The sequence below is a fragment of the Podarcis muralis genome, chromosome 18 (assembly GCF_964188315.1).
Source record: "Podarcis muralis chromosome 18, rPodMur119.hap1.1, whole genome shotgun sequence".
NCBI classification, from domain to species: Eukaryota; Metazoa; Chordata; class Lepidosauria; order Squamata; family Lacertidae; genus Podarcis; species Podarcis muralis.
The window spans coordinates 4,341,384-4,355,587 of record NC_135672.1 but is presented as its reverse complement, the minus strand read 5'-3'; the positions used below and the strand labels follow the sequence as shown (position 1 = coordinate 4,355,587).

The following is a 14,204-nucleotide window of genomic DNA, read 5'->3' as shown; positions in this document are numbered from 1 at the left end:
AAGCGGTCCCTATTTATCTACTTGCACCCGGGGGTGCTTTTGAACTGCTAGGTTAGCAGGCACTCGGACCGAGCAACAGGAGCGCACCCCGCCGTGGGGATTCGAACCGCCAACCTTTCGATCGACAAGCCCTAGGCGCTGAGGCTTTTACCCACAGCGCCACCCGCGTCCCCAGATCTATATTACTGGAAGCCAAACAGTTGCTATTTTGTTGGGGACTAACACTTTTCAAATTCTCACAAGCAATCAAGCAGTCAGCCTGCGTGCCTGTTCAGGAACCATATGAATTACAGGTTTAAATATCAGGATTTAGAAATCAAAATGCCCTGTGTTTTGTCAACCAAAACCCTGGCTGAAGGTCAGTTGCTTCCCCAGGTCAGCACAAGCGCAAAGCAGTTCTGACCGCTGGATTTGCAACATCCACAGCACAGACAACCTGCCACAAACCATAGAGAAGTGAGGGAGAGCGCAAGGGATGAAGAGCCACAACACGCTTTCCACAGAGCTAAGGAGAAAGGCCTAGAGCGACACACAAACAGAGGCAGAGCGCCCTCTTCTGGTTCCTGCTGGAAGGCGGCTATTTTAATGGGGTGGGATCAGGGGAGGAGCCAATCTACCCTAGAGGAGTGGGGGGGGGGGGAGAGATGGGCAAGCTCCGTAGGCCTGGTACCAATCGCCACCCAAACTGGCCGCATCTAAGGAGAATCCAGAAGTGGGGACCACGTGGGGATTTATGCAGCTTTGCACGCTTGAGAGAGGAATGGGATCGCTGTGAGGTGCGAGAAGTGGGAGGAGCACAAAAGCAAAAACGGAACAAAAGCAAAAAACCCACACTCCTCCACTGCTGCTGCTGCGTCAACATCCCAGGTGGCAACTCCTCCCCCCCCCCTTCCAGGACCACATCCCACAGAGCAACCCACCCAGTGAAAATGGCACTAGCTAGAGATACGCCCTTCTCCTTTTTTAAAAAAATAGACAACAGCAGCACCACCTAAGCAAGTGGTTCCCAAACTCCCTGCCCCACTTGAAAAGGGTCGAGGGGGCTTGCTGGGCTGCAGAATGATTTGTCAGCTGTGCTAGATGCTGGTCTGGTCTTTAATTGCTTCTTTCACATTTGGGAACCCCTGATCTAATCCATGTTGCAGAACTGGCACCCATTTCCAACGCCGTTCTGCAGGCCGCAAGCGAACAGCTCTGGGAAGCAGAGATTAGGTTTACGCAACATAGAGAATGCTGAGCCATTAAATTGTCCCCGGTATAAAACCATGTCTTGATTCCCACCTAATGCTAAACCATGGTTTGTGCAGCTACAGTTTAGTAAAATATGGCTTGGCGTGCGTTCATGTGCTTAACTATGGTGTTTCTGCCGCCAACAAACTACAATCTGAAACCATGTTCTATTGTTGGGTTATGCGCCTTGCTCGGTTTTAACTTCTAGGGCAGGGGTGGGAAACTGGATCCTTACCCCAGCACTTGTGGGCAGAGTTTGACAGGTGGGTGGGGCTGCTCAACCGCCAATACCCTGACCTCCCAATAAAGCCAGGTGACCTTTTTTTCTCTGCACAGGTGAGAGCTGGCAGCCACTTGCAAGGCTCCTTTCAAAGGGCTATTTCTGCAAGGAGCTGCAGGGCTCAGCGGACACTCCCTGTCAGCAGGGCCCTCAAACGTCCTCCCAGCTTGCTAAATGGTTAGATCACCTGTTTTGTGGGCAGGTCGTCCAGGTTCAATCTCTGCCAGCATCTCCAAGTAGGACTGGGAACTGTCGCCTCTGGGGAGCCTCTGCCAACCAGAGCAGGCAGATGGAGGGACTAATGGTCTGGCTTCATATATAGCAGGTTCCTGTGTCCCTCTCTCACTGGCAAGCTAGCACAGCATAACAGTTAAAGGGTTACTAGGACCTGGGAGAGACCAGGGCTCAAATCCCCCACTCAGCCCCCAAGCTCATTTTGGGGAGCATTCACCCTCTTAGCCTAACCTACAGTGGTGCCTCGCAATACGAAATTAATCCGTTCCGCGAGTCTCTTCGTCTTGCGGTTTTTTCGTCTTGCGAAGCACAGCTATTAGTGGCTTAGCGGCCATTAACGGCTTAGCGGCTTGAAGAAAAAGGAAACAAACTCGCAAGAACTCGCAAGACGTTTCGTCTTGCGAAGCAAGCCCATAGGGAAATTCGTCTTGCGGAACGACTCAAAAAACGGAAAACCCTTTTGTCTAGCGAGTTTTTCGTCTTGCGAGGCATTCGTCTTGCGGGGCACCACTGTACTTACAGGGTTGTTGTGAGGATAAAATGGGAAGGGATTTGAAAACCACACTGGAGAAAAAGGTGGCATAGGAATAAAATATGGTGTTTTTTTAAATAATAAAAATTTAAGCCAGGGTTTTCCCTGCCCCACACTTGAACATTCCACATGGTGCCCGGTGCGAGGTGGGTGGCTGTGGCTTGGGCAAAATGGCTTTGCGGGCCAAATTGGGGCAAAGGGGTGGGCCGTGGGACAGAGCCACAGCCCCTTCTCTAAACCACTGGGTACTCACTACTGGCCTAATCTAAGGTGGGTTGCAGCAGCAACAGTCTGACCATATGAAATACATGGCCAAATAGAGAGAGAGAGAGAGAGAGAGAGAGAGAGAGAGAAAGAAAGAAAGAAAGAAAGAAAGAAAGAAAGAAAGAAAGAAAGAATAATAAAATAAATAAAATAAAAAATTACTATTATTATTATTATTTATATGCCGCCCACCTGACTGGGTTGCCGCAACCACTCTGGGTGGCTTCCAACAAATTAAACACATTAATAATAATAATAAATTGGTCTCAAAACACATCTGGGTTAAAAGGCAAGTCTGGGTCTGAAAAAGTTGAAGGCTGCTCATTCCAGACCAACCCCTGCCACCGCCATCTTCAAAGTCGGCTGGCTCTGCTCCCGTTAACACAGAATCAAAGAACGGTCAGGGTTCGAGCATCAACTTGGGACCTCGCAGGGTTTTCTCGGCCAGTAGCCCCCCACCCGACCCCCCACCCCTGGCCCCAACAGCTACTCAACTACAGCAGAATTAGGGTGAAGAAGAGAGGGAGGAGACCAGAGCACGGGGGTGGTGGAGTTTTGGGGGGGTGGGTTTGTGTTTGCTTTGAAGTATACATACTGTCCACTTGGGCGCATTTCTTGGAAGAGGACTAGTTTTTTATCTTTGGAGGGGCTGCCATGAACTCTACCCTCTTTGGGGAATTGGAAGAGGGCGCGCTGGCTGTTTGGGGAGAGAAAGGAGGGTTAAGTGGAACACTTCGCACGGGACCTACGTGCCCTTTTAAAAAACGGATGGGGGTGCTCCCTTGACAAAGGTGGAGAGGGTGTGCTGCACTTTTTACAAGACCCCGCCCCCCCAATGGTGACAGGAGGCTGGCTAAGGGGTGAAGAGTGTCCTGGCAACCCTGTCCCAGAGGCAGAAGTGTGTGCTTGAGTGGAAACACAAAGGCGGGGGGCTGGGATTCTTGGATATCAGCAGCTGAGGCGCAAGAGGTGCTTTGCACAAACGGCGTTAAGGACTAGCATCACCAAAGACTCACTGACTCACCTGTGGATGAGGTTGGTAAGGGGCTCAATGAGCTTCTTCCCTAGCCTGGGTTCCAAAGGAGTGAGAGCACCAAACTGCAGGAAGAAAGGAGAGAGAAGGTTTGCATGGCCGGATGACAACAGCTGTCCTGCAGGGCCTGAAGGAGCGTCTTCACCCCCATTGTTCAGCCCGGACACTCAGGTCCAGCTCCGAGGGCCTTCTAGCGGTCCCCTCGCTGCAAGACGTGAGGATGCATGAACCCAGGCAGAGGGCCTTCTTTGTAGTTGCACCCTGCCGTTAGATGTCAAGGAAATAAACAACTATCTGGCTTTTGGAAGACACTTGAAGGCAGCCTTGTATAGGGAAGTTTTTCATGTTTGATGCTTTAATGCACTTGATGTTTTCAATTTGTTGGAAGCCGCCCAGAGTGGCTGGGGCAATCCAGTCAGATGGGAAGCAATTAACTAACTAATCCAGCCAGCCCGCCAGCCCTGGGGGGCAGTGCTTCTCCCCAGACCACACCCTCGTTGAGTTCTTTTTGCCCCGTCGGAATGCGTGCAATTGAATGTAGCCCAATTTACACTGGTGGGAGCTGTGTCGGCTTTCCCTTCTGCTTTTGACAGCCTTCTCCTCCATTAATTTTCCTGATCCCTTTTTGAAAACTGAACTTAGGAGCAGTCCTGCTGGATGAGGCCCAAAGGGGCCCATGTAGTCAGGCGTTCTGCCCTCACAGGGGCTGAACAGATGCCCCAATGGGAAAGCCCTGCTGCTCCTCCGGCTCACGAGGAGACCCTCTCCAGAGCCTGAAGAGGATGCCCAGGTGCTCCAAACCCATAATGTAACTGGAGTCACCTGTAAATAAATAAAATCCGGGCCGCAACAGAGTATACGGCAGCTTCCCTCTGCACACTCTTGCTCACATTTCAGCCTCTCCCAGAATCCTTTGCAGCCTGAGAATCAGAAGACACTTCGCCGCCACCTCCCCGCCCAAACCAATTAAGCAGGCTGCCTGCTGTGTCTGCTCCTTTCCTCTCTGTTTCGCATCAACTCTTCACCTCTTAAGTGACAGAGTGTGTGTCTTCACACTACGAGCCAAGGAAGCCGCCTGTACTTGCCAGCTTGATAATTTTAATGAGGACCCAGTTGTTGGTGGACGACGTCATCAGCTTAAAAAAGAGCGGAGCAAGGGAAAGGTAGTTTTTCGGGTTGCGCCTGGCCAGCTCGCAGATGACGTTCACGGCGGCTGACTGGACACCTGGGGGAGAGGGGAGGAATAAAGGGAAGAGGGGGTCCGAGTGAGTTGTGGAGCAAAACAGCTGACGGGTTTAAGACACGTCTTCTCCATAAACTTACAAGCACCAGGGTATCACTTTAAAGAGACATGGCTTCCCGCAAGGAGTCATAGAATCAGAGTTGGAAGGGACCCTGTGGATCATCTGGTCCAGATCTTTGTGTCGTGGCTCCTTAGTGTGTTGGCTGCAGTGTGTAAGTATGTCATGTGAACACTCCCTGTGCTCCTCCCGGACAGGGGTTGGCTTAACCTCCAGTTTGCTAGTAAAACTGATGCGTGTCTGAAAAGTGTGTCACCAACATTTAAAGTTTGGAAAGCTCTGATCTAGTTCAACCTCCAGCAGCTGTCCCATACAGGGATCGAACCTGCAACCTTGGCGTGATCAGCACCATGCTCTGATCAACTGAGCTATCCTGGGGAAAGTAGTTTGTTCGGGGTGCTGGGAGTACTTAGGAGAGCCCTGTGCCCCTCGCAGGGCTACAATGCCCAGAGTGCTTTCAACAAGGAACTCTCCTCCCAGGGTTGTGGCGAAGAGGAGAAGGAGCAGGAATGGCTGGCTGGTTTCGCACTGGTTCTCTGGGAGCAGCTGGTGGCAATGGAGGTGCTGGTTAGGGCTGAAGGGAGCTGTGGCCCAAACAACCCAGAGAACACCAGGTGGGCAAAGGCTGGCCTACCAAAACGGGGGACAGGATCTGGTTTGGCACAAGCAGTGAACCTAACAAAGCGCTTGGCAATGGAGGTGACTGGGAAGAAACAGGAAGCCTGGTCCTTTGATTCTTCAGTTGTCACCTCCACCTTTTCTCGTGTTCCCTGTATCCATCCCCTGCATTACGCCCTCCTGCATCTCAGCAAAGCCCTTTTCAGTTTTATTTAACTTGATGGATTTATGTGCCGACTCAGGGTTTTTAAAAATTATTTTAAAATTTGTATACCGCCCTATACCTGCAGGTCTCAGGGCGGTTACAGCACAAAAGCACAATATAAATACACAACATTACATGATAAAAACAACCCAATGAAAGGCTACCTGGAGCCGCTCCCTTCCCCTCCCCACCCCAAACACACGCAGTCTTTGCCATCTTCTGGATCCTGTTTCATCCCGCTTACTAACCGGGATCTGGGTCTTCCAACTTCTCCTTAAGGCGGGGGAACGCAGGGCGAAGGGACTCTGGGTATTTCAAGAACACTTTGTACATGATTAGCACTGCCTTCTTCCTGATGTAAGGCTTCGTGTGAGACATCTGTTGGGAGGGCAGGGAAAGGAGAATGAGCTCACGTTTTTTCCACAACAAGGGCATCAAGGTCTCTCCTTTTGCACCACAGCAAACCAGCAGCACTGGGAAGGGCTGTAGCTCAGCAGTTGAGCTGAGCTGCCTGCAGAAGGTCCCAGGTTCAAGCCCTGACAACACCTCCAGGTAGGGATGCGAATGCCCCCTGCCTAAAAAGGTAGAGAGCTTTCGCCAGCCAGCGTGGGCAGTATTATAAAATCACAACACTATTAAATCAGGAGATGGCTCCAGGCACCGGGCCCGTTGGCAGACCAACGCTGCATTACAAAGATGTCTGCGAACATGACCTGAAGGCTTGCAACATTAACCCCGCCATGTGGGAATCGCTTGCAGGCGGCTACAGTGCCTTGAGGCAGGCAATGAAGTGGCACATCCATGGCAGTGACCAGAGGAGGACACACCTTCTAGCTTGTCCACATCCTTCTTAAACTGTGGTGCCCAGAATTGGACACAGTATTCCAAGTGTGGTCTGACTAAGGCAGGACAGAGGGGTTCTATTACTACCCTTGAAATGGACACTAGTCTTTTGTTGATGCAGCCTAGAAAGTGTTAGCTTTTTTTGCTGTTGCATCACATGGCTGACACATGTTTAGCTTGTGGCCGACCAAGACCCCTGGATCCTTTTCACAGGTACTGCTAGTAAGCAAAGAATGAGATTGCAGTTCTCTCCAGCAGTTTCCAGAAACTGCTATCCAGAAGAATCTGGGGGCAGAGCATAACCATCGTGGCTACTGGACATTGATGATCTTCTCCGGGGATTTGTCCAATTGTTGCCATCTACAGTTGCAATCAAAATTATTCAACTCCCACTGCAAATCAGGTTTATTATCAGACTTTCAGCTGTTTGCAATGAGCAAATAAAACAAAAGCAATTGAAATAGCTCAACACGATGGTTCCCCCAAATTCAGCTGAAAATGCAACTTATACTGGTTTCTCCAGTCTCACTATTATTCGGTCCCCTGAATGGAATCCCTCACAACAGCACAAATACAACAGGTGTTGTCTCAAGCACACCTGACGTGCTTGAGCTGGAACACATGAAATACCTGAACCGGCTAGGGGTTTGCTGAGTGTCAAATTTGGCTGCATGTTAGAAATATCGCTAAGTCAAGAGAATGGTCCAAAAAGCTAAGAGATGAGAGCCCTTCACAAACAAGGAGTCTGCAAATTTTGATAATAAACCAGATTTGCAATGGGGGTTGAATAATTTCGATTGAAACCGTATGCTTTCGAGATGGTTCTTACGCACTCGAGGAACAAAGCACAGAGCTCAGTTGTGGGACAAGGACTTCTGAACAGCTTTTAAACCCCCAATGACTTGGCAGAAGAAAGAGCGGACAATGCAACCATTGTAGACCAGGCGCTCCCCCCCCCAGCCCCCCCGTCCCAACTCACCAGGGTCATGATGTCGTTGGCCAAGTCTCTGGCCAGATCAGGAGTCACAAAGCAGGACAAACCAGTCAGTGCAACGCCGGTGTCATACTGGTTGGGGCTACTCAGGTCCTAGAATAGGAGGAGAAATGGAAAGGAGCACCAGGGGGTGAGGAGGGGAGAGAGGTATGGGAAGAGGAGGGAGAAGAGTCCTTAGTTGAGTTCAACCTAGAAAGACGAAGTCTTTATACAGTGGTGCCCCGCAAGACGAATGCCTCGCAAGACGGAAAACCCGCTAGACGAAAGGGTTTTCCGTTTTGGAGGTGCTTCGCAAAACGAATTTCCTATGGGCTTGCTTCGCAAGACGAAAATGTCTTGCAAGTTCCTGCAGGGGTTTCCCCCCCCCTTTCCCCAAGCCGCTAAGCAGCTTATCAGCTGATCCGCTAATCCGCTTAACAGCTGATTGCTAAGCCACTTATCAGCTGATCCGCTAAGCCGCTTATCAGCTGATCCGCTAAGCCGCTAATAGCGCTAATCGGCTTGCTTCGCAAGACGAAAAAACCGCAAGACGAAGAGACTCGCGGAACGGATTCTTTTCGTCTTGCGAGGTACCACTGTATCCCACTTTTCCTCCCAGGAGTGGAGAACACAGCTCTCCCCTAACCTTTTTATCCTCACAATAGCCCAGTGCAATAGGCTAGGCTGAGAGTGAGTGACGGGCCCAAGGTCACCCAGTGAGCTTCATGGCTGAGTGGGGATTCAGACCCTGGTCTCTCCCAGGCTCAATGCTCTGACCCAGCGTTTCTGAAACTTGGGTCTCCAGATGTTTTGGGGCAACTCCCATCATCCCTAGCCAGCAGGACCATGTGGGGAGACCTGTGTTCTAATGCAAGTACAGTGGTACCTTGGTTTATGAACTTAATCCGTTCTAGAAGTCCATTCTTAAACTGAAACCGTTCTTAAAGCAAGGCACGCTTTCCCTAATGAGGCCTCCCGCCGCCGGTGCCCTTCCCACTGTTCGGATTCCGTTCTTAGACTAAGGTAAAGTTCTCAAACCAAGACACTATTTCCAGTTTTGCGGAGTTCTTAAACTGGCCTGCTCTTAAACCGAGGTACCACTTTAGTAGCTAAAGACCGCTGCTGTTAGATTTTTAAAAGCTGTTGTTTAAAATTGTTTTTACATGTTAATTTTGATTTTTCTTATTTGTGGGCTGGAGGGCTGGTTAGGCGCTTTTGTTGGGGAGTGTGATTTCTGCAAGTTTGCACACATTAGTAATTAGTAATTATTTTCATTATGTATTTCGTGCTTTCGTATTGTAACTTTGTGTTATGAACTGCCCTGAGAGCTATGGGTATAGGATGGTGTAAAATTTAACCAATCAATCAAACTGAAGGGCGTGACCTACATTTCTTAAGTCATAAGGAAGAAAACAGGCCGGTGGTCTCGCAGGAGGAGACACTAGTAACAGGCAGCAGCTCTTCTGGAATGGCGACACTCACCTTTCGGATCTGGTTCGTTGTCAGCATGATGACGTCGGTCCCTTCGTGAAAGCACTGCGAGGCTGCTAGGTACCCGATCCTCTGCAGGGTTAGGAAAGAGAGAAAGAGAGTCAGTATCGAAGGCTGAAAGGGAATCATTGCCACTGTGTACAGGAACACTCAAAAAAAATATTCTTAAAAATTGATGTAATCGGTCCTTCACATACTATTTTTAATGTTATTCATAATTTTTATTTTAATGTTACCCTTAATTATCTTAATTTTTGGGGTGTAATGCGAACGTTGCTATATTTGGTTTTAATAAATAATTGTATAATTTCAAGCTCTCAAGGTGTCTTATTTACAGCAACGTCTTCCTTCGCTATGTTATAGGGGGTAAGTAGAAATATACATACAGTGATACCTTGGGTTAAGCACTTAATTCGTTCTGGAGGTCCATTCTTAATCTGCCACGCAATTTCTGTTCTCATCCTGAAACAAAGTTCTTCACCCGAGGTACTATTTCTGGGTTAGCAGAGTCTGTAACCTGAAGCGTCTGTAACCCAAGGTACCACTGTACATCAAAGAACGCAAATTTGTCACTGCATCTTTCTCTTTGTTCGCTTAAAGGCAGTAGGTTTCCAGAGGGGCGCTGAGTATATATATATATTTCATTTTCTGAATGAATTTGGCAGGCCAAATAGGATTGGGAACCTCCGTTTTAGAGGAAATATGTTTCCACGGCAGCTGCCAGAAACCCCCTGGCGCCTTTCGCCCCCCGGCAGCCCAGGTTCCCACGCAGGCCACTTACTTTGAAGGTGTACTTTGAGGCGCTCATGACTTCGATGATGTTGAAGGCTGCCCAGCTGATGTCGTAGCCCAGCATTTGCAACTGTGAGGGGAGGAGGAACAAAGGCCAGAGTGTGAGTCTTGGGACAGCAAGGGTGGGACATTATAATGATTAGCAGGAGAAAAGGCCTCTTGCTTTCGTATGTGGCACCCAAGATGCTTTTGCCCTAGGCCAAAAGTAGTTGATGGTACAGGATCACAGGATCGTAGAACTGTAGAGTTGGAAGGGACCCCAAGGGTCATCTAGTCCAACCCCCTGCAATGCAGGAATCTTCCCTTGGGGGTTTCCTCCCACCAATCCTCTGCGTCCAGCCGCCTATGGACAGCCTGATGGGAGAGGACTGGAGGGCCATATTCAGCCTGTGCACACACAGGCCTGAGGTTTCTTACACCTGCCCAATTTGACACCCCTGCCAAGCTCAATGCCACGCCCAAGGAATAGAGATAAATCAAAAACTTGACAATTCTGTTTATGCAAATTCATTAATAACATGCGGCATTTCAACAATCTCTAATACATGAAATCTTAATTACCATATTTACTCAAGTCTAACGCGCCACTGAATCTAATGCGCACCTTAATTTTCACAGCGTAATTTGGCCAGAAAAAGGTAAGCATTAGATTTGAGTAAATACGGTAATGACAAAATAAAAATGACAAGTGCAACAATGAGATATCCGGATTTCGATCTGTTTCATGGTTGGCCTGAAAGCACGCTTGTATAAGCAAACCTCATACAGTCATACCTCAGGTTGAAGTAGCTTTGGGATGAATATTTTCGGGATGCGGTCTGCGGTGACCCGGAAGTAACGGAGAGGGTTTCGCCGCTCGCGCTCAAAATGACGTCACGCGCAGTCGCGTGTTATGTTTACTTCAGGATGCGAACGGGGCTCTGGAACGGATCCCGTTCGTATCCAGAGGTACCACTGTACAATGTCATTTTTATTTTGGCACTGTATATACAGTGGTGCCTCGCAAGACGAAATTAATTCGTTTTGCGAGTTTTTTCGTCTTGCGAATTTTTTGTCTTGTGAAGCACGGTTTCGGAAAAGTTTTGGAAAAGCTTCAAAAATCACCAAAGTCTTCAAAAACCTCAAAAAAGGCTACCCCACCGCGTTCTATGAGTTGCTCCTCGAAGTCAAGTCGCAACTGTATTAACGGTTTTAAGAAAAAGGAAACAAACTTGCAAGACGTTTTTGTCTTGCGAAGCAAGCCCATAGGGAAATTCGTCTTGCGAAGCAACTCAACAAACCAAAAACCCTTTCGTCTTGCGAGTTTTTCGTCTTCCGAGGCATTCGTCTTGCGAGGTACCACTGTACTAAGATTTTAAGAGTTGCTAAGTTTGCAATTTGACGCCACCTCACGTTCCATGGAAGTAACACTGATACAGGAACACAATGTATGTTCCGCAGCTGGAGGCAGCAGGTACCACTTGCTGGAGGGGAAAGTGCTGCTGTGTTCAGAGCCTGCTAGTGAGCATCTGGTTGGCTTCTTTTGAGAACCAGAAGTGCCACTGGCCTGATCCAACTGGGAAATTCTGAACTTCTTCTGTTTACTCCCCACCTCTACTACAGGGAGATAGAATTATCGGATGCAGTCGGAAACAAAGAGGGCCACCTCGCCTTGGGAGGCTCCTAGAATCATACAGTTGGAATAGACCACAAGGGCCATCGAGTCCAACCCCCTGCCAAGCAGGAAACACCATCAGAGCACTCCTGACATATGGTTGTCAAGCCTCTGCTTAAAGACCTCCAAAGAAGGAGACTCCACCACACTCCTTGGCAGCAAATTCCACTTCAAATTCTCACTTGCCTGCCACGCAGGCCACACGGCAGAAACCCGACCCACAGGTGAGGGAGACACTTACGTAGGTGAGCTTGCAGACGGCATTGGCTTTCACGGCAATGTTATCCTGCTTCAGTTCCTGCTTGATCTCATCGATGCACTGAGAGATGTACTTTGCCTGGGGGGATGGAGAGGAAGGAGTTGCGGGTTAAGGAAGTCACTGGAAATCTCTTGCTCAGGAAAGATTGTCCCCAAAGGTCCAGTACCCAGCACACATTTCGTTCTTAGGCACGGAAAGTTTTGTCTGGCCTCCCCAAGTGCGCACGTCAAACAAAGGATGCTACCTTATGCCAGACTGGTCAATCTAGCATAGTACTGTCTGCACTGACCGGCAGCAGCTATCCAGGGCTTCAAGAGGACACACCTAGCTCTACCTGGAGCTGGGGATAGGCAGGTCACACCGCTGACATGATATAAATGTTAGGCACCCCTCCCCTTTGTGGGCCACTAGCAGATCTGGATGCAAAAGGCAATTAACATTCCCTCTCCAAAGGTGTTGCACAGTTACTGATTTAGACTTTGTTAATTAAGCTTGCTAAAAGCCAGCTTCGCATGATAAAGCAAAGTGCGATTTGGGAGGGGAGGGAATGGGAGACAGAAGAGAAGCGGAAATAATTTAGGAAGGGAGTCAAAATATCGCCCTCTGTGTACATGGATCCTGCCATGATGCTGAAGCCCGCACCTCAAGGGGAGGTTTTGTGGGGTCCTGATTTCATCATCAATCATCATCATCATCATCATTTTATTACTTGTACCCTGCCCAGCCAACTGTTGGAAGCCCTACTCTGGGCGGCTTCCAACATATATAAAAACGTACTAAAACATCAAACATTGAAAAAACTTCCCTAACCAGGGCTGCCTTCTGATGTCTTCTAAAAGTCAGATACAGTCGTATCTTGGTTGTCGAACGGAATCTGTCCCAGAAGTTTGTTTGACTTCCAAAAATGTTCGACAACCAAGGCACAGCTTCTGATTGGCTGCAGGGGGTTCCTGCACTCAAATCAAAAGCCGTGTAAGCCACGTTGGACGCTCGGCTTCCAAAAAACTCACTTCTGGGTTTGCAGCGCTCAGGAGCCAAAACGGACGAGTAACAAGGCATTCAACAACCAAGGTATGACTGTAGTTATTTATTTCCTTGACATCTGATGGGAGGGCGTTCCACAGGGTGGGTGCCACCACCAAGAAGGCTCTCTGTCTGGTTCCTTGTAACCTCACTACTCGCAGGGAGGGAACCGCCAGAAGACCCTCAGAGGAGGACCTCAGTGTCCAGGTTGAATGATGGGGGTGGAGACGCTCCTTCAGGTATACAGGGCCAAGGCTGTTTAGGTAAGCACCAACACTTTGAATTGTGCTTGGAAATGTACCAGGAGCCAATGCAGGTCTTTCAGGACCAGTGTTATATTGTCCCAGCGGCCACTCCCAGTCCCCAGTCTAGCTGTCGCACTCTGCATTAGTTGTAGTTTCTGAGTCACCTTCAAAGGCAGCCCCACACAGAGAACATTGCAGTAGTCCAAGCGGGAAACCACCAGGACATCATGTGAATGTGGGCTCCATATCCTTCTGGTGTCCTCAATTTCTTTTTCCTCTTGATTAAAAAGACCCAAGTTTGACGACCTCATTTGCATGACCAATGCTACTAAAAGTGGGCGGGGCAACTGATGTAAATTCTATCTGTGTGCTTTTGTCCAGTTTCTTAACACACACACTCTTTATCCTTCATCCAGTCAATCAAGAAGCATCATCATATTTCAATGAAACATCCCAGCTCGGGGGGGAGGCGGCGGCAGCCCGTGAAATGTATGACCTGGGCACAGTTTTGAGTCAGAAACGCATTCTAAAGTAAACTTCTCCATCCCTGCTCTAGAAAGTACTGTGGCTTTTAATAAACATTGCCAGATAATTGGTTTCTCTTGTCTTCCCCAGTTACCAAATCTTTAACCTGGCACATTTTTGTCCCTAGGTACTTCCCACACTGCTCCCCACAAGTGAGCAGTGGGGCCTGGGAAACTAGATACGTGCCTGATGGATTCCATGACATCTGTCTTTTCCAGCCGCGACATGGCCATCAAATATTTAGTGCAAGTTAACAATGTGTTCAGAGATCCATTGCACAGCCAACAAGCGATGGGGGGGGGGGCAGGGGGGAGAGAATAATTCAGCTCTGACTTATGGGACCCTGACAGCTCACTAGAAGACTTATCACCTTAGTTGCATCTTAACTGGGTTTTCTGCTCCATTATCCAGACTTTTTTTTTATTTTGCATAAATCAGTAGGCCAATCTGTTGCTGCTTTTGGTATGTTATCTGACCACAGGGCCACGGTGGCCGCTTGGGCTGAAGGGAGATGGGGACTGCCTTGCCACACAGAGGGCAGTGAGATAACTAATTTGAACCATCTTCTGTGCCCCTGCGTGCTCTGCTCACCAACCATCTTGCCATCCACCACATCCACCTTCCAGAGCTTCCCCTTCTTGCACCATGCAACTACAAAGCTCATTTTTCACCTTCCAAAGCCTCATTTCTTCAGGCAAATCC

General features: G+C 48.9%; 1 protein-coding gene across 6 annotated transcripts in view; it reads right to left on the bottom strand.

The window, feature by feature from the left end:
* AP3D1 (adaptor related protein complex 3 subunit delta 1) overlaps window positions 1-14,204 on the bottom strand; it is a 49,215-nt gene that overhangs the window by 27,342 nt on the left and 7,669 nt on the right. For 3 of the 6 annotated variants that reach the window (XM_077921991.1, XM_077921992.1, XM_077921993.1), the window contains exons 2-9: window positions 11,692-11,787; window positions 9,786-9,866; window positions 8,996-9,076; window positions 7,520-7,627; window positions 5,946-6,075; window positions 4,659-4,798; window positions 3,565-3,638; window positions 3,136-3,237 (exon numbers count right to left, since the gene is read on the bottom strand). In XM_077921991.1, the coding sequence (XP_077778117.1) occupies window positions 3,136-3,237; window positions 3,565-3,638; window positions 4,659-4,798; window positions 5,946-6,075; window positions 7,520-7,627; window positions 8,996-9,076; window positions 9,786-9,866; window positions 11,692-11,787 (812 nt within the window). The remainder of the gene's footprint in view (window positions 1-3,135; window positions 3,238-3,564; window positions 3,639-4,658; window positions 4,799-5,945; window positions 6,076-7,519; window positions 7,628-8,995; window positions 9,077-9,785; window positions 9,867-11,691; window positions 11,788-14,204) is intronic. The other 3 variants (XM_077921994.1, XM_077921995.1, XM_077921996.1) reach the window with 1 other exon arrangement.